Source organism: Corvus hawaiiensis, chromosome 28 (genome assembly GCF_020740725.1).
Source record: "Corvus hawaiiensis isolate bCorHaw1 chromosome 28, bCorHaw1.pri.cur, whole genome shotgun sequence".
Taxonomy (NCBI): domain Eukaryota; kingdom Metazoa; phylum Chordata; class Aves; order Passeriformes; family Corvidae; genus Corvus; species Corvus hawaiiensis.
In genome coordinates this window covers 3,499,700-3,524,961 of record NC_063240.1, presented here as the reverse complement: position 1 = coordinate 3,524,961, position 25,262 = coordinate 3,499,700, and the positions used below count along the sequence as shown (strand labels likewise).

The 25,262-nt window shown below is 43.9% G+C and overlaps 1 protein-coding gene across 2 annotated transcripts in view; it reads left to right on the top strand.

Moving 5' to 3' along the window:
* The first annotated feature begins 410 nt into the window (after nt 1–410).
* AP3D1 (adaptor related protein complex 3 subunit delta 1) overlaps nt 411–25,262 on the top strand; it is a 43,370-nt gene continuing 18,518 nt past the window's right edge. The window contains exons 1-12 of one of the 2 annotated variants that reach the window (XM_048287737.1): nt 411–745; nt 14,218–14,313; nt 15,100–15,180; nt 15,760–15,840; nt 17,668–17,775; nt 18,092–18,221; nt 19,553–19,692; nt 19,955–20,028; nt 21,777–21,826; nt 23,356–23,405; nt 23,799–23,847; nt 24,621–24,766. In XM_048287737.1, coding sequence (XP_048143694.1) covers nt 650–745; nt 14,218–14,313; nt 15,100–15,180; nt 15,760–15,840; nt 17,668–17,775; nt 18,092–18,221; nt 19,553–19,692; nt 19,955–20,028; nt 21,777–21,826; nt 23,356–23,405; nt 23,799–23,847; nt 24,621–24,766 — 1,101 coding nt within the window. In that variant the 5' untranslated portion in view covers nt 411–649. The remainder of the gene's footprint in view (nt 746–14,217; nt 14,314–15,099; nt 15,181–15,759; nt 15,841–17,667; nt 17,776–18,091; nt 18,222–19,552; nt 19,693–19,954; nt 20,029–21,776; nt 21,827–23,355; nt 23,406–23,798; nt 23,848–24,620; nt 24,767–25,262) is intronic. The other variant, XM_048287738.1, reaches the window with a different exon arrangement.

The window sequence follows — 25,262 nt, the reverse complement described above, 5'->3', positions numbered from 1 at the left end:
GCGAGGGGGTGGGGCGGGGTGGGCTCGGGGCGTGACCGGACTACACGGGGCGTGGGCGGGGCGGGGTGGGCGGGGCTGAGAGGGGCGATAATGAGGGGGCGGGTCAGAGGCGCGGCCAGAGGGGGAGGTGGCGTGCCTGGAGTGCAGTGAGGCGGACAGACGGGGCGGGATCAGGAGGCGTGTCCAGACCGTTCGGGGCCGTGTCCAGCGTGACAGGGGCGTGGCTGGAGAGCGGCGAGGCGGGCGGGAGTGCCGGGGACCGTGCCGGGGGCGTGGCCAGACGGAGGCGCGGTCCGGGCGGAGTGGGCGGGGCTGGAGAGCAGCACAGCGGACGGTGTCAGGCCCGGGGGCGTGGCCGGTGGGGGGGCGTGGTCATGGTGGGGGCGTGGCCGAGCCCTCAGCTGACCGGCCGCCATTTTGTCGGTGCCGGATCCTCAGCGCCGCCCGGAGCTGTGCCTGCGGCCGGGGTCGCCCGTGGCTGCCCGCCCGCCCGCCAGGGCAGCTCTGCCCGTGCTCTCCCGCTCCCCTCGGCATGTGAGCGCCCCGGCACCGCTGCTCTCACCCGGCTCGAGCGGCAGCAGCACCGCGGCGGCCCCCCCGGCCGGGCCCAGCCCCTCAGCCCGGCGCAGGCCCCGCTGCCGCCGCCGCCATGGCGCTGAAGATGGTGAAGGGCAGCATCGACCGCATGTTTGACAAGAACCTGCAGGACCTGGTGCGCGGCATCCGTAACCACAAGGAGGATGAGGTGAGGCGACCCTTCCCCGCGCTCCGGCCCGGGGATGTCACTGCTGTCCGCTGGGGCCGTGTCTGGGAAGGGGGTGTTGGTTTGGGAAGAGGGAAGCGGGAGTCAGAACGAGGAAGGTGACGCTGGGATGTGGGGCCGGAGGGACAGGCTGGAGTAGAGCACGAGAGTTAATAAGGGAGGGTCGTGCTTGGTACTCACCTTCCCACTCAGTGTGTTGTTGTGGTGTTGAGATCCCTGATATAGGTACAGATATATATATATATATGTATGTATGTACACGCACATGTATACATGAGTATTATAGAGGAATAATACAGAGGAATTCCTTCCTCTCGAGCCCTACAGTCACGTGCTGTAGTTAACTATGTATTCTTCACCCTAAAGCTGTTATACTAAGCTCCTAATTCAGCTTTCAGATTATTTATGCTGTGCATTTCCTGACTAAAATGTCCTTCTCTCAGAGCTTTTCTAGGCAGCAATCAGTTCTCTGTGTTGGCCTGTTATCCACTTTTGTGTGAGAAGCACGTGATCAGGAAATTAGTATAGGTGAAATAATTAGTCATCAAGAACGTGTTATGTGAGACTCCACAGTGAAGCGTCACATGGTAATTGAGAAGTAACGGGCACCAAGGATGTCATTTATGTTCATCTTCTAGTAACTCATGAAGCCTGAGAAGCTTTCTTATGTATGGCCTAGCAGCTGGGCTTTGCTGGTGTGTTGAGGAGTTGCTGTGGAATCAGTATCAGCTATCAAAAGCATCTGGAAAAGCTGTAAACATGTAACTAAGTGAAGAACTTTACTAGGAAAACTGGTCTTCATTGCTGGTGTTATAGGACTGAAACGCAAAATACAACTTCCAAAATCTCTTTGTCCTGTGCATAGGACAAGGGGTTGTTTGGTAGTGAGGATACCTGGGAGACTTCTGTTTATCACAGAATGACGAATATGCTGAGTTCCAGGGATCCATCAGGTCATCGAATCCAATTTATTTCAGCATATGTTAAATTTATGGGATTGGTGTGGTGGCAGAGGAAGGCAGGGCTGCTGTGCAGTGCCTTGCAAAATGTGGGAAACACCATGAATTTGCAACAGCAGATTCGTATGGAATTTATGGGTCTAATGTTTTGTGCCAGAGCTGGACCTGGTGAGCAGTATTCTTGTGGAGCACTCCCCCCAGTGTGTAGTGCTGCTTTTAGTACATCTGTTTTATTCCTTTGTGCTTAGGACAGAAAGTGTTTCATCACCTGTCAAACCCCTGAGGATCCTCCTGGTGAAGGTCCAGGCCTTTGTGGCACCAGTTCTTTGAGAAGATTTGGATGTGCTTTCTAAAATAATTTTGTCGCAAACAGCTTCATAAAGAGAATTGTGAGCCACACCAACCAAGCTTGTTCTCAGTCTGTGACAAGAAATGGTTAAAATGTATTGGCTTTGGTGCCCTTTGAGTTAGGAAAAAACACTCATTGGACAATTTTTTAGGGCTCTGTGTATTTGTAGGAAGCTGTTACTCGAGTATGTGCGCACTCTGGGATTCAGTGAGGTCAAAGCAATATGTTGTCTCTTACAACAGTGGGGCTGCAGCATGATGGGATTTTAAACTCTTTAGTTTGGAGTACAAATGGTGAGATTTTAAAATAGAGAACTATAGAGATAATGCCTTTTTATATCCTCACGAGCACAGCAAAAATTAAAACCCAAACCAGGATGTGTTCAGCTGATTAAGACATTGCACTGATAAAATGTGTGTGTTTGGGAATCCTTCAAACATTCCAGAGAGCGGCTGCAAACAACTCAGGACTGGTCCTTTTCCTGGCTCAGCTGGAGAGAGCTGTAAACCTGCTGTTGAGCTTTTGGATGTGGATTCAGTGCTTCCTAGGCAGTGGCCAGGGACATTGGCTAATTTTCAGGTGATGTTACAGAATCAGAATGCTATTTTAGAGGAAGTAGCTGCAAAAATTCTTGCTCTTTCCTCTACAGTGCTTCCATTGTTCATTGTACTGTTAAATGTTGCTCCAGTACTGTAGTTCAGCCAACATTTTTGTGTCTCAAGATAAGTGTCTAAGCCTAAGAGAGACACTCTGTCCTATTCAGAAAAGCAACTTTGCTTTAGTGGGGAGGATATTGGCTGTTGGTCTTGGCTCAACAGGAGTTGCTTCAGGAAGAGTTGTCTCTGGAAAGGAGCTACTGTGATTGTTAAATAGCAATGACATGAAAAGAAAGGCATGATTGTTGCTTTGACTTCCGATTTACTTGTGCTTTTTGCAGAAGGTTAGTTTATTTATATGTCTTGGGTTTTGGTTTTTGGAATTTAATCACATGGAAAAATCTGCCATCACTTATTCCCTCATATTTCTGGGCAGTCTCTTCTGGTAGATCTGAGATGGAAAGGTTTATTCCTTTCTGCTTCTTACGCAGGTACCACATGACCATATCTGGTATTTTACAGCCCGTTGAGGTCGAGGCTGTGTTTGCAGTCCAGGATGTACCAAGTGCTTGGCACCCCAGTTCTCAGTGCAGCTCTTTGACAGTGCAGCTCTTTGACAGCCCCACTGTGATCTTGCTTGATGGGTTTGTATTCTTCCTGCGTTGCTGCGACCCTAAATCTCACACCCCAAGGTGTGTTTTGAAGTCAGAGGAGGCCCACGTCTCTTTATTGATAAGTTTTGTGTGCTCCTCAGCTCGTATGAGGAGCTGAGAGTGCTGGAGGCTGCTTGGCCCTCGAGCTTACAGCCTCTCTGCAGCGTGTTAATTCCCTGTCAGAGGCATTTCCGTTGTCCTTCCTGCTCTGTATCCAAAGCTGACCCATTTATTTTGAGTTTAAAACACTGAAATTGAAGAGATGGACTTCCCTAAGGACGTGGGGTAAGAGACAGGAGGAGGTTAACACAGTTACTGCTCTGTGCAGACTTACTCTGTCCATTTCCCAGTGTTCTAGGGAATACTGGAGCTGCATCGTCCTTCTGCAGAGTAAGCGCTGTGTGCAAGGAATGAGGTGGCAGAACAGCATTAGCTCCTTCCCGGGTTTGACACGTTGCGTTTATTTTCCAACAGATGCTTTAGTCCCTGTGGTGTTTCCCAGTGCCAGTTCAAAGCTCAAACCTGCAAGAACGACTTGATCCTACTGCTTTTTCCTGACTTTTTACTTCCAGTACCTCATTCTCTCCCTTTCATTTGGAAAAGGAATGCTTTTGCTAAGGAAAGTGATGTTTTTCAGCAGTTATTAGGTGGTTTTGTATGCCATGGAGTAACTTCTCCCACTTTGTGCCTACTGCTTCTGTATCTGCTCCACAGCATGCTCAGGAGAGGAATGGCTTGTACCATAGGCTGTTAAAAGTATACTGGATTTTTGCCAAGATAGTCCAAACTGATAAATGATACCTGTTCTCCTAAATGTGTAATAAGGGACAGGATAATTCTTTGATGCTGTTTGCTCCTTGCACAGGGTTTTTCATTCACAGTTACAAGTTTGTTTTTCCCAACAAGGAAGCTCCTGTGATGTGAGATGTTCCTTTATTAAACTGAAATTATAAAGTAACAGAAACAGATGTTAATGAGTGTGCTTAGTCTCATTCAGACAGTAGCCCTCTGTTTAAGGTGTCTTTGATTTACTACAGGACACATAAGGAGAGAGACGGGATTAAAAAAAGTCCTGTACGAAATACCTGTGTACTTCTCTTACAACGTGAGAAAATTGTCCCCCTCTTTTCTCAGACACTCTGCTGTGTGTGCCAGGATTAGCCCTTTGTGCTTTTGGTAATTGATACTTTTAGGAAAAAGCATATTGAAAAATTCACATTTTCCTGTCTATGGTGTTTGGTGATAAGTAACTCATTGCTGGTTTACACCCAAATTGTTTTGGAAGAGTGAAAGGAGCAATCAGTGCTGCTGGTTGGAAAAAAAAATTAACTTCAGTTACTAATATAATGCTAAATGGGAGGAGCGTTGTGTGTCACGCTGTGAAATGTGTGTTTTACTGTCAGCCTGGGCTTTCCAACCTGGCAGTGGCTTCTTGCTGCTTAGTGAGTGTTACCTGAGGACAGGGGACTTGTATTGTTAAAAAACCTTTTTTCCCCTAAATAAAGGGCCACTCTGTTCCACTGCTGACTTCCAGCTTCTTCTCTGACATGTTCAGATGAAACGATGATGTGGGGAGTTTTGAGGCATCTTTTCACATCACAAAACTCTTCTGGGCTCAGCCTGTCCTCAGCAAGGGTGAAGACCTTCTAATGCTGTGGCTTCTGACAGCTTGGCCTCAGCCACTGGTGCAGTATTAGTATTTCATGGTAAAGGATGTGAGATGGAACATAATCAGGGAGTTTTGAGGAATGCTAAACAGCTTGTTGGTGCCTGAAAGAACAGACCAATTGCTGGGCAGTGCAGTTCATTGATGACAGACAGCTCTTTCAGGCACTGCTGCTCGATCAGTTGCTGTGTGTCATATATGTGTTGATATCTTTGAAGGCAGCTCATTATTCCACCCACTTCCAAGTGGATCTAGAGTTGCTATTGTTAATTCTTTGCGTGTGTGAATCACTGGAAAAGACCAAGTTGGAAATAGGAACAATACACAAAGAGGGTTGGATAAGGACCTCACACCACTTGGTGAAGAACCAGTCTGGGGCTGGCCTGCAAGGCCCAGTGTGACAGTGTCCTGCCTTACCTGCTGTGTCACGGAGACAAAGGGCCTGGAGCATGGAACACGAGCCAAGATATGGGCTTGTTCTCCTATGATTACAGGCAGGAACAGCTGAGGCTTTGCATTAGTGCTGCCTTTCATTAGCTTCTTGCTTTCTCCTGTATTAAATATTACTTAATTGACTGTGGCGTAAGTGGGGATAATAGCTTTGTTCCCAGTCCTGATCATTTTATGGCCGTCTCTGCTGAGGGTTTGAAACACTCCAGACAGATCCGCACTGGCACATGTGGAAGTAAATATTGTGCCTAAGCAGGTCCAGGGGAGAGGAAGAGCTGTCTGGTACCTAAGAAACGGAGTGACCATACACTGTACCTTTAGTGAGGCCAGGGGAAAACCAGCCAGAAAAATCAAAGTAAAATATAGACACAAATTACATTTCTGCACTGTGATCAACTGCAGAGAGTTGTTTATTTGATGCTTTTTGATGCACATCTTTGTCCCGGTGCTGAGTGCAGAAAACGGGGCTTTTTGTGATTTCTTGCCAACAGTGTCCGTGAAAGTGACTGAAAACCTCTTCCTCCATAGTGTGGATTAGTGAATACATTTATGAACAGACAGCACCTTTAGGTTTTTCACTTCGAAGTGTTCTTGGGAGTATGTCCTGTTCCTGGTGCCCTGTGAAGGGCAGCATTACATGACAGGCATCAGAAAGAACCGAGTCATGGGACCAGTTACAAGGAAGCATTTGTGTTCATTAGGTTATTAAAAACTGCTGATCATTCACGCTGAGAAATTGAAATGCTTCATCATCTAAGGGGGAGTCTGCTAAAATCTGGGTGTCAGGATATTTGAGTAGGGTAAAAGCTGCAGAAAATAACATGGTTAGTGGTAGTGTTAGTAGCTTAGAAAGGTGGTTGAGTGTTTTGGGGTTTTTTTAAAATAAGAAGCAAATGTTCAAAGCAACTGAAATAAGTGAATCCTGAGTGTCCCTGGATATTAGGAATGTTTGGTTGCCACCCACTTCCCCTCAGTCACTGTCCAGCAGGCTGAGCAGTCAGTTTATAAACCCTGTTAGCTGTTTTTTATTGTTATTTCCATGATGACCTAGATGTTCAAACCTGACAGCTTCTGCTGAGAAATTCCCATGTTGAAAAGTATATAAATGGAGGTAGGTGTCAATGTGGGAATGTTGAAACTTTCTTCTGGTTGGCTCAATCTTCGTGGCAAAGCTGTATAAAATATATTGCCCCAAGTGTATCAGTGTGTTAGTCAGCTTCAGCCTTGAGAGTGGATGTTTGTTTAGTGTGAGTGGTGTGATTGTACAGCAGGGAGGAGGTGAACAAACTTACTTTAATTACCCAAATATTTGTGCTGAATTTAAAAAGTCAGGAATGGCCAGGAACCATCTTTCTTTTCATTGTCCTCCTTACCTTTCCATAACTGCAAAGTACTCACAGCTGTGCATGAATCAGTGTTAGAGCTTTGTAGTAGTTTCAGTGTTACATTTCTATATGGTATTAATATATCATTAAGCATCTTTTTTTGGTTTCCCTCTGAACTACTTCTGTCATCTGAGCCTCAGCAACAATAGCTACTTCAGTTCCTTAGGAGGAGGTGACTGTTTCCTGTGCATCCAACAAAGCATGTGCTTTACTGAAGCCTGCCTTTATCAGAGCCCAAAACTGCACAGAGATGTCTGGAACAAGCAAGTTGAAAAATCTGCTGTAAAAACACTCGCATAGCTTTTGGCATAGTAATGTAAAAATAAAACTTTGGCTACATCTTGTATTTGCAAGGATGAGCACTTCTATCTGATGCATCTCTCCAGGCTTAAAAGTTGCCTGCTTGGATATGGTTTAGACAGCACAGACCCCTGAGGATTGTTTAATTGCTGTGCAATTAAATTAACAAATACTGTGATCAGACTGGAGATGTGCTTATATTAAGGGACTGATCAGACTGGAGATAATTAAGGGACATCTCTAGACCCTTGCTGCTGGTGCTTGCTTACTGATTTACCAGTGTTTGGGGCCTGCTGATTGCCTCTTTCCTGATTCCCAAGGTGCCAGCAGTGATCTTGGCCTTGCCCACCTGGGAGGGGCCAGGACGGCTCATGTAGCTCCAGCTTTCTGCATCAGTGCCTTTCTGAGTGAAATCCTGAATTGCCTTTGGGTAAACCTCCAAAGAGAAGCTGTCCATGGGAGACTGCTAGAACACCCCAGTGCTTGGAGGGATGCTGCAGGTGCTTGGAGTCACTTTCGGACAAGCAGCTGCAACTCTACAGCTGTTTCTTTCCTGAAATACAGTATTTGTGTTACAAACCTGTTCAGAAGATCCTCTGTGGTGCCTTAAGGGGCTGTAGTGGGTGGTGTGGCGTTGGGTATCTGCCCTGAAATCAGTGCACACTACTTGCATAGCATGTCTCTGCATTTTTAGAATAAGCTTCAAAGGTTTTAATTGGTTTATAAGTCACTTTCGGATGGATGCGTGCATGCATCATGCCAGATTTCAGTTGGTGTGTATAACTTCAGCAAACATTAACAAAAGAAAAAAATGGAAACCGACTTTTTGCATTCCTTCCTTGGTGTTGTTTGGCCAAGGAGTCTCATGATCTCGCTGTGCTTGTACCAGACAAGGGTGCAGTGGGTAATGCATCATGTTTCTAATAAATTATATAGAAGTCTGCTGCAAATGAGCCAGCAGAACCTCATGCCTCTGGTGTTGTCACTCAGAACAGTACATTGGGCTGGGATCTTAAGCATACCTCAGGATGAGAAAGTAAATCCTTGGAAAGCTGGGTAAACTACGGGCGTTTAAGGCATGTTAAAACATGTACAGCAATGCTATTTATCAGCAGCTGAGTGGAAGATAAGCTTGGCTTTATGAAAAAGCCTTTCAGTTTCCTGAGCCCTTTCTTGCAGCTGAGTGCCCTCTGCACTGCTGGACTTGGGCTGCTGCAAACCCATCAAGATGAACACTGTGCAGCTTCCCAGTTACTGCTGATCCTCTGTTCTGTGCTCAGCTGCTTTGCCTGGTGTATGGTTTTGGTGAAGTTACTTGTGGGGAAGCACGTGCCTTGGAATTCTTTCTATCCAGCGATGGAGTATCCTTAACAAAAGATGCTGTTATTTATCTCAAATAGCTTTTTCTACAATAGTTAAATAATACAGTATTTTTATGGAAGTTAACATGTAATATGTTGATCTCTAATGCTGTGTTCAAGTCAGGAGAAAGCAGAACATTTTGCTTTTTAATGTCCTTGTCTGTTACTTCAGTTGATTTATTCTGTACTGTTGCGGTACAACATGTCCAGGTACTGCAAACACTAGAGGTGTCTATGTTCTCTCTGACCGGTTCAGGGGTGTTTGGCATGAAGTGCTGCTTTTGGGGGTTTGAGAGAAGCCTGGCAAGTGATACGTATTTCTTCCCAGCCTTCTTCCCGAGTCAGGAGCTGGCAGCTGATCTGTGCCGTGCTGGGAATGGGATCTGCTGCCTGAAGCACAAACAGATCTGAAAGTTCCTTCACCTCCACAAGGTGTCTGTGGTGTGACCGCCTTCGGTGTTGAGCATCGTGGTCATGTTACGAAGTTCTAACAGTGGGCATCTTCTCGTGTGAGACCGTCATGTGCTTGTGCTCAGCGTGATCTCACAGAGTTCGTCTCAAAGTCTACCAAAAACTGATAAATCCTATAGTGCCTAAAACAGAAGAAATGTTACATTTTGTGCTTATTTATTTTTATGATCTAATTATTCCAAACTTTTCTGTTTTACTGTGGTGTAGTTACACATTTATATCAGAAAATATCTTGTTCCTTGTGGCATTCAGTGTTAATAATTCTTTCCTTAAAACACTGTATTTAACCCTGGAAGCGCAAGAGAAATAGGAACTAATGTTCACTGACGTTTTGCTCTTTCATCTGGGTGGAAGCACTTGGATGTTGCAGTGACAGGTTTGAATCTGAAATCAAGTGCATTTGGTTTGCTGGACTGTAACTCAAAGTAGTAGGAATGTGAGTTTGCCTTCTCTTGGGTTTGGAAGGTGGTTTATGGCTGACATGAGAATACAACTTCTTAAAGACTACTGGAAATGAGTAGTTTACATGATTAAATTTAATGTACAGGTTCTGCAGTGATCTCTGTTCCAATCATTAATGTGTTCCTGTCAGCTAATGAAAGAAAGTACAGCATGGAGTACATTTCTTAGAAATATAATTGTTGTACAGATTAATGACTTTTTTTTTAGCTTCACATATTGCTTGAGAAAGATAATAATCTTTTGTGAACATCTCTGAAATTGTCAGCAAGCCCCAAGTTCTGTCGTGGCTTGGAATAAACTTCTTGTATTTTTCAGAGTTAAGTCAAAAAACACTGCTGGGAAATGAAAAATCCTATAAAATTACATTTTTGTCTTCTTACCATGACCCACTCTCCCCTCCCTCCTTTCATTTCAAAGGGACTGTGGCTTTGTTTCATGATGCCTTCTTTCTTATTTTAGCCACTTGCATTCATTTAAATGCACATATTTTCTAGGTGAGATCTTGGAATTCTTGAGGAATTTGGGCTTGTTTTAAAAAAACAGCTTGTGTATCTCGTATAAAATGTTCCAGCATGTCTTTGGTGACATACATTGAGAAATGCAGTTGTGACTGTGCTGTTCTCACAGCTTTGTCGAGTACTCGCTGCTCACATCTGCAGGCTCCACTTGGGCTTTAGCTGGGCTGCTCCGGGCGTGTTCCTGTAATCCTCCTTCGGAGACAGAACAATTACCAGAGTGGTTGCTATAGCATTTCATTAAGGAGCCTTTTCCACCGAGGCAGGGAAGGCTCCTTTCCCACTTGGCAGCCTAGCAGGAATAAAAGCGAGCCTCTCAGCTCCTTGCCTGCTGCTCTCAGAGCCTTCAGCTCTGTTGCTGGCGGGCAGTTCTGCCCCCTCCCATCCTTCTTCCTGAGAGGGTTCCTGTGCCTCGTGGCTCTGCCTGTCCTCACCACACTCTGTGTGAGGGGCTGCCTGAGCATTGCCTGGCTCGCTCAGAGCCATCTGGCTGGGCATGTCCACAGGTCTGTAAATGTTGGGGCTTAGAAATGCTCCTCAGTCAACTGGCCAGAATGTGTGAGCCATCAACACAAAAGTGCAAATTTTTCTGTCACAGAGCTAGTAAGGAATCAATAGCTAAGAAATATATTGATATTGTAATGAATGCTGTGAGCATAAATGAACTCTCAGCACTGCTGAGGCCCCATCTTGAATCCTGGGGTCTGTTTTGCGCTCCTCATGATAAAAAAGACATTGAGGGACTGGAGCCTGTCCAGAGCAGGGATTGGAGCACCAAGTGTGATGAGCAGCTGAGGGAGCTGGGAAAGGGGCTCAGCCTGGAGCAAAGGAGGCTCAGGGGGGACCTTGTGGCTCTGCACAACTCCCTGACAGGAGGGGGCAGCCGGCGGGGTCGGGCTCTGCTCGCAGGGAACAGGGACAGGACAAGAGGAAACAGCTTTCAGTTGTGCCAGGGAAGATTTAGATTGGATATTGGGAAAAATTTCTTCATAGGAAGGGTGGCCAGGCATTGGAAGGGGCTGCCTAGGGCAGTGTTGGAGTCACCATTCCTCAAAAAAACATGTGGCTGTGGCATTGGGAGGGCATGTTTTAGTGATGAACATGGCAGTGCTGGATTAACAGCTGTTGAACTTGTTGATCCTAGAGGGCTTTTCCAACCTTAATGGTTCTGTGACTCATGGGACCTCAAAAGCATTTAAGGAAAAACTGAGCTAGTTGTATCCTGGGAAATACTGATTTTTTTATTACCACACTAGGAAATTCCTGTATTAGAAGGATTTATGCAAAAACAGAAGCGGTGCTGGGCAAGATAGCGAGACTTTTTGCTGCGTCAGTATGTAAATGTGGGGGGTTTTTTTTCTTCCAAATACTTAGGCCTTGCTGAGTGGCTACAATTTTTATCATTTCATCAAGTGGTTGTTCTCCCTTTTGCTGTCTCATCTGACCCCACTGGGCAGCTTGTGGGCTGCGGTGGGGGCTGTGGTTATCGGGCAGTGGGAAGTGCTTTGGTGCAGGTCCTGTCCAGCGCTGTGCCGAGGTCAGCTCTTCCAAGGAGCCAGAGCCTCACTGAGGATCCGCTCCCGCCTACGTGTTCCCTCCCAGTTCTGTGGGTGTTAAATGTGGCAGCGAATCCAGCTGGGTGTGGTGCTTGGCTTTCAGATTTTAGTGGGAGACTGAATAGATCGGTTTTCCTCATATTGCTCATTCATGGCAGTGCTGCTCCACAGGATTAGCAAAAAGTTAATACCTGCTGATCCTGTAAAGCTTTCTATATATAGCACCTGTCGTTCCTTGGAGTGTTTTGGGATTTGAAGTACAGCTGTTTTGGAAGGACTTCTTTCTGCTCTCTCTAATCCCTTTTTTCGGTTTCAGATCTGATTGTGGGTTCTGTAATATGCTTTTCCAGAAGTTGGACTGACTGGTAGGCAGGGATTTGCGTGTGGGATGTTGTGGATGGTGACTCTGGAGCCTGTGCTCAGCTGTGCCTGGCTGGACACTACTGAACTTGTCTGTACTCTATTTTTTCCCCCTCCCTGCTCACACTGTGAGTTTTCTTCAACTCTGAAGAGGTTGCCAGAAAACTTAAGCTAATGTTTGAATAGTTTGGGGATAGATGCAGCGGGAAATAAGTGAGGCTTTTGGTTATGGATGTAAAGACTGAGAACCTGCATGTCAGTGTTCTGCCTCGAGAACCAGCGCTGGCCTCACTGCCCAGGATGTGGCAACAAGATACACACGTGAAGGATTCTGTGACACTGCTCCAGCGTGCTCTTCTGTGGGCATAAAATATTCAAGGCCAAGTACAATATATTTGTGGATCAGTTGCATGTTGTGTAAGTCACTCTTTCAGCATCTTTGATGAAGTATTTATTTTCTACTCTCAGAAGGTTTTTTTTTTAGTTTATACTCAAGAGTTTAAACTTCCTGCATGAGTTGTCTGGACCTGACTCACTCTCAGGTGAAGGGCTTAGAATCCCAAATCTGCTTCTGGGTAAAGTCACCTGGGCACTATGTTGTTAAGTGTTTGGGGGTGACACCATCTCCAGTTTTGGCAGATGTGATCCACTCACCTGTATCGAGGAGGACAGAAGGGATCTGTATTGAGGAGAGGGTTGTTTGGTATTTACAGTCCCCTCCCTTAACATGAAAATTCCCACTGTAAGGATAGTATTTTTATCCCAAACACAGACATTTAGGAATATCTTAAATTCCTTCAAGTTCATTCATTTGCCTGCTAAACACCCCCAGCTCTCCCAGCCTGGCTCCAGAGTGGCAGTGCTCCAGCCCTTGGGGCATCTCCGTGGCCTCCTCTGGAGTGGCTCCAGCAGTTCCCCGTGCTCCTGATGTTGTTCCCCAGGGCTGGGGCAGCTCTGCAGGTGGGGTCTCAGCTGAGCGGGGCAGAGGGGCAGAATCCCCCCTCCCCTGCTGCCCACGCTGGGGCTCAGCCCAGCACAGGGGGGGTTTCTGGGGTCAGTGCCCATGGCCGGGGCAGGTTGAGCCTCTCACCACCAACACTCCCAAGTCCTTCTCCCCAGGGCTGCTCTCCATCCATTCTCCATCCACTGTTTCTAGCAGCAAACTTTTGTGACTTGAATAATGAGTCCAGGACATTTGTAAGACTAAAAATTGGTTGCATTAATACACAAAAATTAGTGTAAAGGGGAAAAGATATTAATTAAAGTCAGGCCAGTATGATGATTTCTATGCTGAAAATATCTTTTTGGTGGAAGGTGGTGGTATTCAGGCAGGGATTAGGTAGTCAGGTTCTAACCTGGTTCCTCTGGCAGGAATGTGAAATACCCTGGTTGCATGCATGGCTTTGAAAAGAGAAATTATTTCTTTGCACTTAAATTTTCGTGATTCCTGTAGCAGATGCCTTCAGTACTTAAATAATAATTAATTGTGAACTGGAAGAATCTTTGGCTGAGCTAACTCTGCTTATAAAGTAAAATCTGTACAGATATTTTTAAATCACATGTTTGCCACATCCTTCCCACAAGCACAGATGTGATTGCTTGGAAAGATGTGAAGCACCAATATTTAAATATAAACATTGTGACATTTGGCTCTTTGAATTGCTGAGAAATTCATACAAATAACTGTTATTTATCAAAATGTGTAAATGGCAAAGGGCTCATGTAAGTTGAGAAGCAGAGAGGGGGTTCATGACTTTCCGTGGGACTTTCCATGACTGGGGGGGATCCAGGAAGCACCTGTGTCCCATCCAAGCCTTGTGCCGTGTCCCTTCGTGCCCAGGGTCTGCTGTGGGTGCACACCCACAGTGTCATCATTGGCAGCATGTCCAAAAGTGGGGTAGCTCAGCATGTTTTCATCAGTCACCTTTCATTTGTGGGCTGTTAACAGTGTTTGACGGTTTCTTCTTGTCATGTAATGAGCGGGTGTTCTCTGACATCCTCTGGGGGAAGTGAGCCTTCTAGCAGTGGTGAATTCTGGTTTTGTTCAGACCTCTGCCTACTCAGTCTTCATTGAACAACTTCATTTTTGCAGATTTTTGAATCTAGAGCTCTGAAGCAAGTGGTGTAATTGTGAGGGAGAGGCAGAAAGGCCAACCACCAAAGAAACATCTCATACTTTTGGTTTTGTAACAGAATTGTGGTGGTTCTTTTTAATAAGGAATTTTGTCAGAGTTAAGTGCTTACTAAACAGTGTGTGTGTGAGATTTGGTGCCTGCAGATACTGAGTTCTGCTGCTTCTCCCCACCAACATGATGGAAATCTTGAGAAACTGGTAAAGGAGCTCAAATTTTTGTTTGTCTGTTTTCCTCAGGCAAAATACATCTCACAGTGCATCGATGAGATCAAGCAGGAGCTGAAGCAGGACAACATCGCAGTGAAGGCAAACGCAGTCTGCAAACTGACCTATGTAAGTGCCTTGCTGGTATCCCATGGAATTGCCGCTGGATTTTGTTCTTTCCTGCTGATTTGGAGCCAGCCTTGGGTCTGGGTGCCTGCTCTCCTTAGACTGCTCTAAGTGCAGGCTGTGAGGACACCACTCACCCAGCTCTGACGTCAGAGGCTGCACGTTCCTGCTCTGTTCGGTACAATTGGATTTTATTGTGATGGATCAGGAAGTGAATCTTGTTTAAAACAATTTAAAAGAAGTTGTTTTCAACGGGATTGGTTCGTACGACATAGTGACATGAGCACTTGAAACTGGGTTTGTTTCTCTTTGCTCAGTCCTTTGTTGATAAGGAGAAGACAGAAATATTGGTAAAGAATTCTTTTTGTGGTTCTGTTATGGTTTTTATTAAAAAAAAACAGAACAGGAAGAAAACCCTTCACATCAATGCTTATAGAACTGCATATCACAGAATCACAGAATGATTTGGATTTGAAGGGATCTTAAGGCTCTGCCATGGGCAGGGACACCTTCCATTGTCCCAGGTTGCTCCAAGCCCCATCCAGCCTGGCCTTGGACACTTCCAGGGATCCAGGGGCAGCTACAGCTGCTCTGGGCAATCTGGAACTAATGCAAACTGCTTAAATCTTGTGATGTCTTTCACTTACTGTGAGTGGTGTATCTCATAAACCTTATAGTCTTATAGTAGTATTTTCAGACTCCTGTTGCATCTTCAATTTTGGGAGGTATCTTGACCTATTTTCTTGAGTCTCTTATTTCAGAAGTTTATCTTGGCTTTTCTACTCACAGTTACAGATGCTGGGCTATGACATCAGTTGGGCTGCTTTCAACATTATTGAAGTCATGAGTGCTTCCAAGTTTACATTCAAGGTGAGTTCTCTGTAAACGCAGGTGTCCTGGCCAAGCTGTCAGATATCTTTTGTGAAAAGCCAGGGTACTTTTATGTGAAGACCATCTGAGATTCGTAGTACCAGGTATTTTTTATTTTTTAATAGCTTTATAATTTTTCTTGAAAGATTTGTTTCATGTTCTGTTGCAGACCTTTTTCACCAAACAGGGTGGAATGTTACTTCCTAACGAATGGTTTCCAAATGGGGCTTTGCACCTGAAACTCAGGGGTCAACACAGAAAAAATAAATGTAGTAGACAATCCTACATTATTTCTGCAGCTTTGTGGTCACTGAACTGTGTTGTAACAAAATAGGGAAGGGTGCAGGTGGTTTTATTATCCAGAAGACAGATAAATTATCAGAACATTACTTGTCTGAAATTTCTCTTTCCTGGTATAAACCCCCTTTTCTAGAGAACCCTGTCACGCCTCTTCTGTTACACAAACCTAATTGTTCATCTTTTTAATATTGCTTATAAAGCCACCGGTTGTTTTCCATCTGAACATTGTCTAAATTGACTTTAAAAACAAAACTGGTTTTCCTCCTTGCCTTTTCCCAGCGCATTGGTTACCTGGCTGCCTCCCAGTGCTTTCATGAAGGGACTGATGTCATTATGTTGACAACTAATCAGATCCGAAAGGTAAATGTTCGGTTCTTTATTTTTTCTTGCACTCTCTCCCCACTTGCACTTTCACATCTGTACCGAGTATTTCCCTTTTAGGAATACAGAGATGCTTAAGTAGAATTCTTGATTTTCAGTCTCCTGTCATTCCACAAACTGAGGGATTAATGAAAACACTCAGGAGCTGTGCACAGCCCTCCGTGGTGCTGTCTCATACCAGCTCTGTGTTTGTTCAGCAGAGAATGGTGACAGAAATAACTTTGCTGGTCTCTAGGCAGTGCTTATAAGAATGTAACAGGCAGGAAAAATGTCCCCATTCCTGAAGTAAAATGAGCAGTCACATGGCTCCACAACATTTCTACTTGTCAGGGCTCTTTTTGTCTGTAATTCCAGATCAGACTTTGACTTCCCTGGTAGAATTGGGTGTTAAAATCGTGAAGAGTGTATGGAAAGTTATGTTCTGTATTCATGTACCCAAGTGTGTTGTATTCATTTTCACAGAGCTCATCACTTAGGGTTACTGGGTTGCAGCATAGTTTTCCCATTCTTGAAGTTACAGATATTTTTTTAAAGCTCTTAACTTTCATTTTTTAAGTATCACTGCTTTAAAACTTGACTGATCCAGTACAAGATGTGCCTACATTTTTACCATCTGAGGAACCAAAATGTCTTTTACTTGCTTAAAAAAGATCAGTGGGATGTTATCCAGTATCTTCCCTAAAGAACTAGTGCTTTTCCCTTTATCTTTTGAACTATTCTGTGCTGAATATGAATATCTATTGTCTTTATTATGGACACTTTATTTTACTGAATTTCAGTCACTTACTGGCTACTTCTGCTTTGTGCCCAAGTTTTTTCTTAAAAGCATCTTTTTTATGCCTTTTCATGTCTCATTGATCCAACATCTTGAGATTTTAAGGATTTATCTGTTCTCAAAATACATTAAAGCCAGGATGAATTGCAGTTTTTTTGCTCTTTAAGAAGTGGATTTCATTATTCTTAAAGTAGACTCAAATTTCCCACCACCTGCAGCAGGTTTTTAAATGAGATGCAAATGGCACAGGACCCCTAAGGCCTGACTGACTATGTTTAGCTGAAGCAGCTTCAGTGTCCGCGTGAATCTGGACTCTTAATTCAGCAGTCCATGTGGGAATGCTCTGTGCAGCTTCTTCATATTTTGTTTCCTGATAACTACAATTTATAGTCTATACTTGAACATACTCAGAGATTAATTGTACTGTGGTTAAGTGTCTGAAGCTTAGAAAGACCTGAAAGACTATGGAGGGTTGGGTAGGATCCTGACTACAAATAGATCCAAGGAAACTTGACCAGTAAATGTGTTCCACACACATAACTTGTGTCCTGTTTTGTGGACTGGAAGTTGTGGTGCTGCCAGGAGCTCAGAGGAAAAATCTCATTTCTCTACTAGATTAAGGTGGGACACCACTCACCAAGAGTGCTTGTTCCCAGTGAAATTGATGGCACTTGGAATTGGACTTAGCAGGGTTAGTGTTTAATACCAGTTTTTTAGGACTTTAATATGTTTGTGATCCTGTAATGAGTGTTTAGAAACTATTTCCATTCCCAAAACACCACCAAGGTGCGACCTCTCTGATTGCTTTTATGTTGCAGTCATCCATCTCTTGTTTAATTATGATTGCTTGTGCCCATTATTAAACCCCAGGCTGGCTGTATTTTAGCAGGTGTTAGTAGTTGATAGATAAATATTCCCATGAAGCAGAAGCTCTGCTTCATTTATGTCGAATGAATAAAATTAGTCTGAGGAAGTTGTTTCTTGACATCATGTGTGATCTTAAATTTTTGAGCCTGTTTCTCTTTTTTTAGGATCTGAGTAGCCCTAACCAGTATGATACTGGAGTTGCACTGACTGGCTTGTCCTGTTTTGTTACTCCAGATCTTGCCAGGGACTTGGCAAATGACATCATGACATTGGTGAGTTGATAAGATGGAAATAACTTTACCCTGTAATTATATTAAGTTATTCAAATCTGGTAAATATCTTAAATTTAGAGCTGATGCATGTTGGGATTCTGGGGAGCTTTTACAGACCTAAGTTAGATCAAGAGGATCACTTTGAAATATATTCATTAGTTTTGATGATAAACAACAATATTTTGCTCTTGCCTCAAAGCTGAGTTTTCAAAAATCAGCTGAGTCTCCCTGGAAGAGCTTTGAAGACAGGAGTGTGAGCATAGGAGCTCTGGAAACAGATCTGCTCAGAGCCTGACTGCACTTGTTTCGTTAACAGATGTCTCACACAAAGCCTTACATCAGGAAGAAGGCAGTGTTAATCATGTACAAAGTTTTTTTGAAGTACCCAGAGTCCCTCCGTCCTGCATTTCCTCGCCTTAAAGAGAAACTTGAAGATCCAGATCCCGGTGAGTGGATTTTAGTGAATTCCTTCTGCTCACATATATGGAGGTCCATGTGCTTGTAGAGCTTGTGGGGAGAAGAAGCCATGAAAAATGCTGTAATCATCTTTTGGGCACTGACTCACCTGTTTCAGGGTAGTTGAGCATAGGAGAGTTTTGACAGGTGTTGCCATATTAAAAATATATTCTTTAAATATCCATTTCTTCAAACCCAAAGTTACTGAAAATGTATCAGTGCTTAAAACTTAATGGACAAAGCAGCTTAAAGTTTCCTGACTTGTTGCTTACTAAACTTGGCTATTGAAAATATTTGAGTTGATTTCAGGGTTTGGAGTTCCCGTTTTTGTTATTTCCTGTGCTTTTTTAGCAAGCTGCAGCTATTGACTTGCAGTGGACACATTTAAAATTATTTAACATCCTTTAGTGTATTCTTTATTTATTTGAGTCCAGACTGCTCTTTGGGCCCCTCAGTACTGTGTCAGTGCAGGTCAGCAGCAGCACAGGAAATTAGCAATTGCTCTGTATCCTATTCACATTTTTACTCATTCTTCAGGAGGTGCTGGTGTTCTCTCACTGCACAAACACTTGGTTTAGGAGTTCTGTGTGTGCTGTGTGTCTGTGATTTCCACTTGATTTGTATCTGCATTTACAGGGGGAAATTTAATTGCATTTCCTGTACTATTTGATTGTGGGCATGGAATATTCATCTTCCAGGGACAATGTTACTAAAGAAAGCAAAATACACACAACCGTCACCTGCAGAGAGAGGAAGAAAATCCCTGTTATGCTTTATGGAGAGAAGGATTGCTCTCTCCTAGGACACCCAGCCTGTCTAGACTAAAACATTCCAAACTGACACCAATCCATGTAGAGACTGAGCAATGAGAAGGGAGTGAACTTGTCCAGTCAGATTGTTTAAAGAATTATTTGTGTTTTGTATTTAAACATGTTTAAATAATACATATTAGAGAAGTCAAGAGTGATTGGGAATTCTCTGGTGGATGATTATTGATTGTGTTGTCTGTGTCCCACAGCCAGCTCTCCACAGTCCAGGGCAGGGATGTGGCAGTGTCCTGTTTTTTCTCATGCTGGACCCAAAGCAGATACCTGGCTTGCTGCTATATTAGAAAATAGTCAGAATTAAATAAAACCCTTTCTCAGTTTGCTTTTGCATCCTTGTATTTACTTCACTGCCTCAGGGTTGGGAATGAGGCCAAACCATTGGACACACAGGTCTGAAGCTTCAGCTGCTTTTGCTATGGGGGTTCTGCACCAGAAACTTCAATTACAGTGAAGGCATTGATGGGATTTGTGCTTTTCCCACTTGTTTTCCCCAGGTGTGCAGTCTGCTGCAGTAAATGTTATTTGTGAGCTGGCTCGACGCAATCCCAAAAATTACCTTTCCCTTGCTCCGCTCTTCTTCAAGTTGATGACGTCATCAACCAATAATTGGGTTCTCATTAAAATTATAAAACTGGCAAGTATTCTGCTTTTTGTTTAGAGAATTAGGGTTCTCATTAAATTACCTTGGTTGTGAGAATGGATTTCTTGCTGGAAGGCACAGTTACCATTCAATCTGAATAAAAAGAAACCGGGAATATCTTCTAATGTTTGTGAATGTAACCAAAGAGAAAAATATGTTAATATAGCTTGGTTTAAGTACAGTGAGCTGTAATTTACATAATGTTTTGAAGGTGTTGAAAAGCAGTTATTAACTCACTTTTCTTCTCTTTGAGTAGTTTGGTGCTCTTACTCCATTAGAACCAAGACTGGGAAAGAAACTGATTGAGCCCCTGACCAACCTCATCCACAGGTACGTGTGACAGACCCTGCCTTGTTCAGTCAGGACTGGGGAAGGACCTGGTGGGTGGATCAATAGCTGGGGGGGATGCATTTTTTAACAACTTCTTGACTTTCAGTATATTGGCTTCAAGTATCAAAAAATAATCTCACATCAGGATTGTTTCTGAAAAACCTGAGGTAAAATACCTTAAAGGAAAGTCTCTGGGTGTCTGACTGTCAGCATGAATTCCTCCAAAGAGTGCATGAAAATTGGGGCAATTTGCTTTCCTTTCACTGCATTTCAAGCCAGAGATGACTGTGGAGGACGTATAAAAACTCTGGCTTACAAAAGGCTCAGCTGTGTATTTGCCTCTCCTGTTCACCTCACACATTTGATTCCTGACTTTTGGGAGTGCCTTACCCACCAAAGCAGTGTGACAAGGAATATATTAAAGTCCTTTCTCATACATTTGGCAGCTCAGATGTGTTTTGAAAGAGGTCCTTGTAATATATATGTTCTAAATGTAGATTAAATAAAGTAGAAGATATTTCCTTGTCCCTTGTTAATGCTGGTTTGTGGTGGTGTAGTGGTTCTAATTCTGAACTGAAATCAGGAAATAGATGCCTTGGAGGGAATACTTGGATTCTCCCAGTTCTGAAGAGGAAGTGTGATCTTATACAGGAGTTGTTGAGTGAAAAAGTTTTTCTTTTCATATGACAGAGCAAGGTTTTAAGCAGATTTCTCTGTTGCCTTGAGAGCAGCTCTAGCCAAGTGATTTCTGTCCATCCTCGTATTCCTTTAAGGCAGACCAGCTCAGAGCAGACCAGCATCCAGATGACAACCTGCAGGGAGTTGTCAGCAGTAACAAATAGATACAACCCACCAGAAAAAGCAGGAAGATGGACAATCCTACCTCCTGTCCCCAGCTCCCACTTTGGTAATTCTTAGCTGTGAGGTCTGGATCCTCTTTGGCTTGGTCTCCATTCAGTCATTTTGGATCTCATAATGAGTCACAGCACCCTGAGCTGTCCCAGCAAGTGCCCAGGGAGCAGAAGTGTTGGTCTTGGTTCTCAGCATCCCGTAGTGGCCTTCAGGGCATTGCTCTGCTGCTGCCTCTGGAGCTGTGCTCCTTCCCTGTGTACCCTGCACTTGGAGCCTGTTCCTTTGGGGCTTGGGAGGTTCCCTGTTTCCCTCTTGTATAGATCAGGCTTTGTGAGGATCTCTGCAGTCCTCAGAACTGCACTGTCTTGTGTGTTCAGCTGGCAAAAGCAGCCTTGAATTTGAGATTTGGAGGAAATCAGACATTGGAAATGGGTTGCTGACTTCCAGGGATGGGAAGTGTGTTCCTGCCTCCCAAGGCTCTGCTGCTGGGGCGTGACTCATTCGCTTGGAGAGAGACTTGAGCTTCTCCATCTGCCTTGTCATGAATTTTTGACCTTGGGCAGAGGATTTAATTTGATTCTTGGACAAGATTGCTTCAGTATTCTGTGACTGGTGCTGGAGTTTGAGTAACCACTTCCTTCCTCATTCCTTGTGTCACAGTGCTCTTGCTTGCTGCTTTTCCAGGAAGATTTTTGGGGTTTTAGACATTTGTTTAAAAATTCCTCCCCCCAACAGTTTTTGAGTGAGAATAATTTCATCTGTTTGAAGGGATATGGAGCAGAATATTGACAATTTCTTGTGACGTTCAAGGTGCTAACTAGCTCTGAAATACTGCTGACAACTCTTCAAAATGTGCTGGTTTATTCCTTATTTAATATACTTGATTTCTGTTTCAGCACCTCAGCCATGTCTCTCTTATATGAATGTGTGAACACAGTAATAGCAGGTGAGAACTGCAACTTGGAACCTAGAAAAAAAACGTGATGAACTTTGTCATCAACTAACACCATCTGTAAACCTTTTTTCTTCAACTTAATGGATTTTTTAATAGAATAAGTCTCCTGGCAAACTTTGTGTCACTGTGGGGCTGAAATCCTTTGTTGTCAGTGAGTGAGGCACAGTCCCTCCAGCTGTGTTGTTTGCTGAAGGCTGAAACCAAGCACAGACAATGAGATTATTTATGTGCAAGCTCCTAAATGTTGCTACAACTACAAAATTTACCAGCAGCAATAGAATTAAAACAAGAGTGATGTCTCTTTGCCAAGTTTTCTTATGTGATGATGGATCAGATTTTTTTTTTTTTTTTTTAAATTTTGCAACTTTGCAGCTTAAAAGTGGGGTGTAATTCCTTAGAGGAGGCAGTTGGAATTACTGATTGGCAGTTTCAGTTTCTGGGGAGGGGATATGAACTCCGTAACTGGGAGGGTGAGAGAAAACAAAGGCAAAAAGGGATAACACAGTATTGCAGCTCAGGCTCGGCACTTTTCCTATCAGAGTGTGGAGCAGAGGGTTATTGACATTCACAGATTGTCTGTCTGTCTCCTGAGGGTACTTTGGATAATGGTGCAGAACTTGCTGTGCTGGGTCAGTTCAGAGAGGGAAGAGAGATCTGTCACTCACTATGTATTCCTTCATTCCCTCAGGGAAATGAGGTGTCATGATGGGAGGGAAAATAACACGGAGGGTAATTCCATTGTGGATGAGAGAGGCCTTCACTGAGATCCAGTGGGGTCATCCCGTGGGTAGAGGCGTAATTCACCCACCCCGGACACCTCAGGGCTGGTGATGTCAGACTCAGAGCCAGCAAATGAGCCCTGAAACACCAGAGGAGCACCTGGCACCTGCCAGCTCTGGAGGTGACAGTGTCCAGCACAGCTTCCCTGCAGGGACAGAGGGCAGCACGTGGCACCTGCTCAGGCACAGCTGGGCTTGGCTTGGCTGTGCTGTGCCAGCAGCAGTTACCAAGGTGAGCCCACCTTTTCTGCAGTGGGGCTGTGTGCTGCCAGAGCTTTCAAATGTCCCATATAATCAACAGTGGCTGGCTTGATTAAAGCTCCAGTCTAATCACATTGAACTCTGGGATCTGTTGCTGCATCCCATTGCATTAGGAAAGTGCACAATTAAAAATTCAGCTGTACAGTAGCTGCTGATGTATTTACAGCCCTGACTGCTACCTGATGTCAGTGAAATAAACCTTAGTGAGAGCAAAGAAGAGCAGCTTTGACCTGGCTGTTCCAGCTGTTTCCACCTTAACACTCATTTTTCCGGCCCTCTTATTATTACTATTACGGTATATGAAACTATAAGTTCATGTCACAACCTTCTCTCCTCCCTTCAGACCCCCAAAAATCCAAGCAAACAGACAAGCAATAATCTGGCACCTTTCTCTGAGAGCTGAGCTAGGTGTGGACTGTCAGGTGGTGTTGCAGTCACAGCACAGAAATACTGACTGGAATTTGTGCTTCTGTGTTTCAGTTCTGATCTCTCTGTCCTCGGGGATGCCCAACCACAGCGCCAGCATCCAGGTGCGACCCTGGGCTTGGGGGTTGCTTGTTCTGCTCTGCTGTGGGATCCCAAGGGCCAGGGAAAATGGGATTGTGTTCCTCTGCCAGAAGTTACAGCTACTGAAGTGCTCTTCTTGTGCAATCCTGCAGACTGAAGCATTTCCTATAGAAATTCTCCTACTTATTTCACTCTAAAATGTAGAGTTTGAGAGTTTTCCCAACTTTTATTCATTTCCTGCTATCAATACAGTCACACAGAGGTTCCTTTTGTTTGGAAATCTGTTAATGCAACAAAACCCTCTCACCTGGAGACCTCAAGTCTTGGTCAGATACTTCCTTGTGTATTGAGTAAACTTCATGAGGACTTACTTTAATTAAGACCTGTAATAAACATGGTGTGGTCTTTTTTTTCAGCTTTGTGTTCAGAAGTTGAGGATACTGATAGAAGATTCTGACCAGAACTGTAAGTATGGTACTTGTCTTCATGAAGCTGTTGGCTCCCAAGCACTGGGGAGATGCTGCAGCAGCCTCAGAGGGATTGCAGTGTCTGGTGTGCTGTAAACAATTGCTGGGGGGTTAATGTGGAAATAATTTTTGATGGCAAGCACTTATTTATAATAATATTTTTTAAAACAAATGACAGCAATTATTACTGCTGTTTGTGGTCTTGTAAATCTAAAACAGTTCTTTCCATGCTCTGGGATTTCCCTTTTTATAGACTGGCTGCTTGGAAAGCAGTGATAGCTATTTTCAGCAGCGTGAGCATAATAGTAAAATGCAAGAGTGTTGACTTACTTTAGTCACTACAAAGAATACTGGGAAATTTTTCTTTTGTGCAGCTCTTTTTTCCTTCCTTCTCAATTTTTCCCCTTGAGAACAGGACTGTTACACACCAATCTTCAGTGCTTTTAAAGCTGTGTTTACCTCAGGATGCCTGTTCTCAGATCCCAGCGTTTCTATTTATCAAATACATATTTTTGAATCAATGATAAAGCTTGAGGTGCAGGAAGAGCCTGATGAGGGTTATATATGTAATTACTTGTCTTTCTATGGGATTATGAAATTAAAGACCATAGTCTGTGATGCATCCTTCTCAAAAATGCTTTTCTTCATCACAGATTTTTATTCAAGTGTTTCAATACCAAGTGCTTCTACTGAAACCAGCTTTAAGATTTCATGCTCAGCACAAAGCAGTGTTTCTATATTTGGAAAGAAGTTTTATTTTGTCTTTCACAGTGAAGTACCTGGGACTGCTGGCTATGTCCAAAATCCTGAAAACACACCCTAAGTCAGTTCAGTCTCACAAGGATCTCATTCTCCAATGTTTGGATGACAAAGATGAGTCCATCCGACTCAGAGCTTTAGATCTCCTCTATGGCATGGTATGTTCCTACATTTATTTCCTCTCCAGCTCCCCTGACCCTTTAGGTAGGTGATGTTTAAGGAAAACGTGCAACTTTCTCTGCCAGAAAGCAGAGCAGAGACTTTTGATAACAACTCCACAGCAGACTTTTGATAACCATTCCCATATCTTTTCTGGCACTTAGGACAAGTAAAATATGTGGCTCAGCATGAGTGCTTCAAAAAATCTGATTCAGACTGGGAGGAGTTTCTCAGTTCAGGCCCTGTTGGAAATCACCCATTTTGAAATCCATTCCACTGGATGTTAATGACTCCTAAATTGTTTCCTTTATAAGCAGAAATGTTTTGAACTCTTAAACTTTCTAATCTGGCAGTAGAAAATTCACTTTCTCTTGGATTTTTGTACTGCTGATAGTAATACTGATCCGCAGCTCTCCCACAGCCGAGGTCTTCGCAGAATCAACTGGGTTGGAAAAAAGCTTTGAGATGATCAAATCCCAGCGTATGACCTAACAC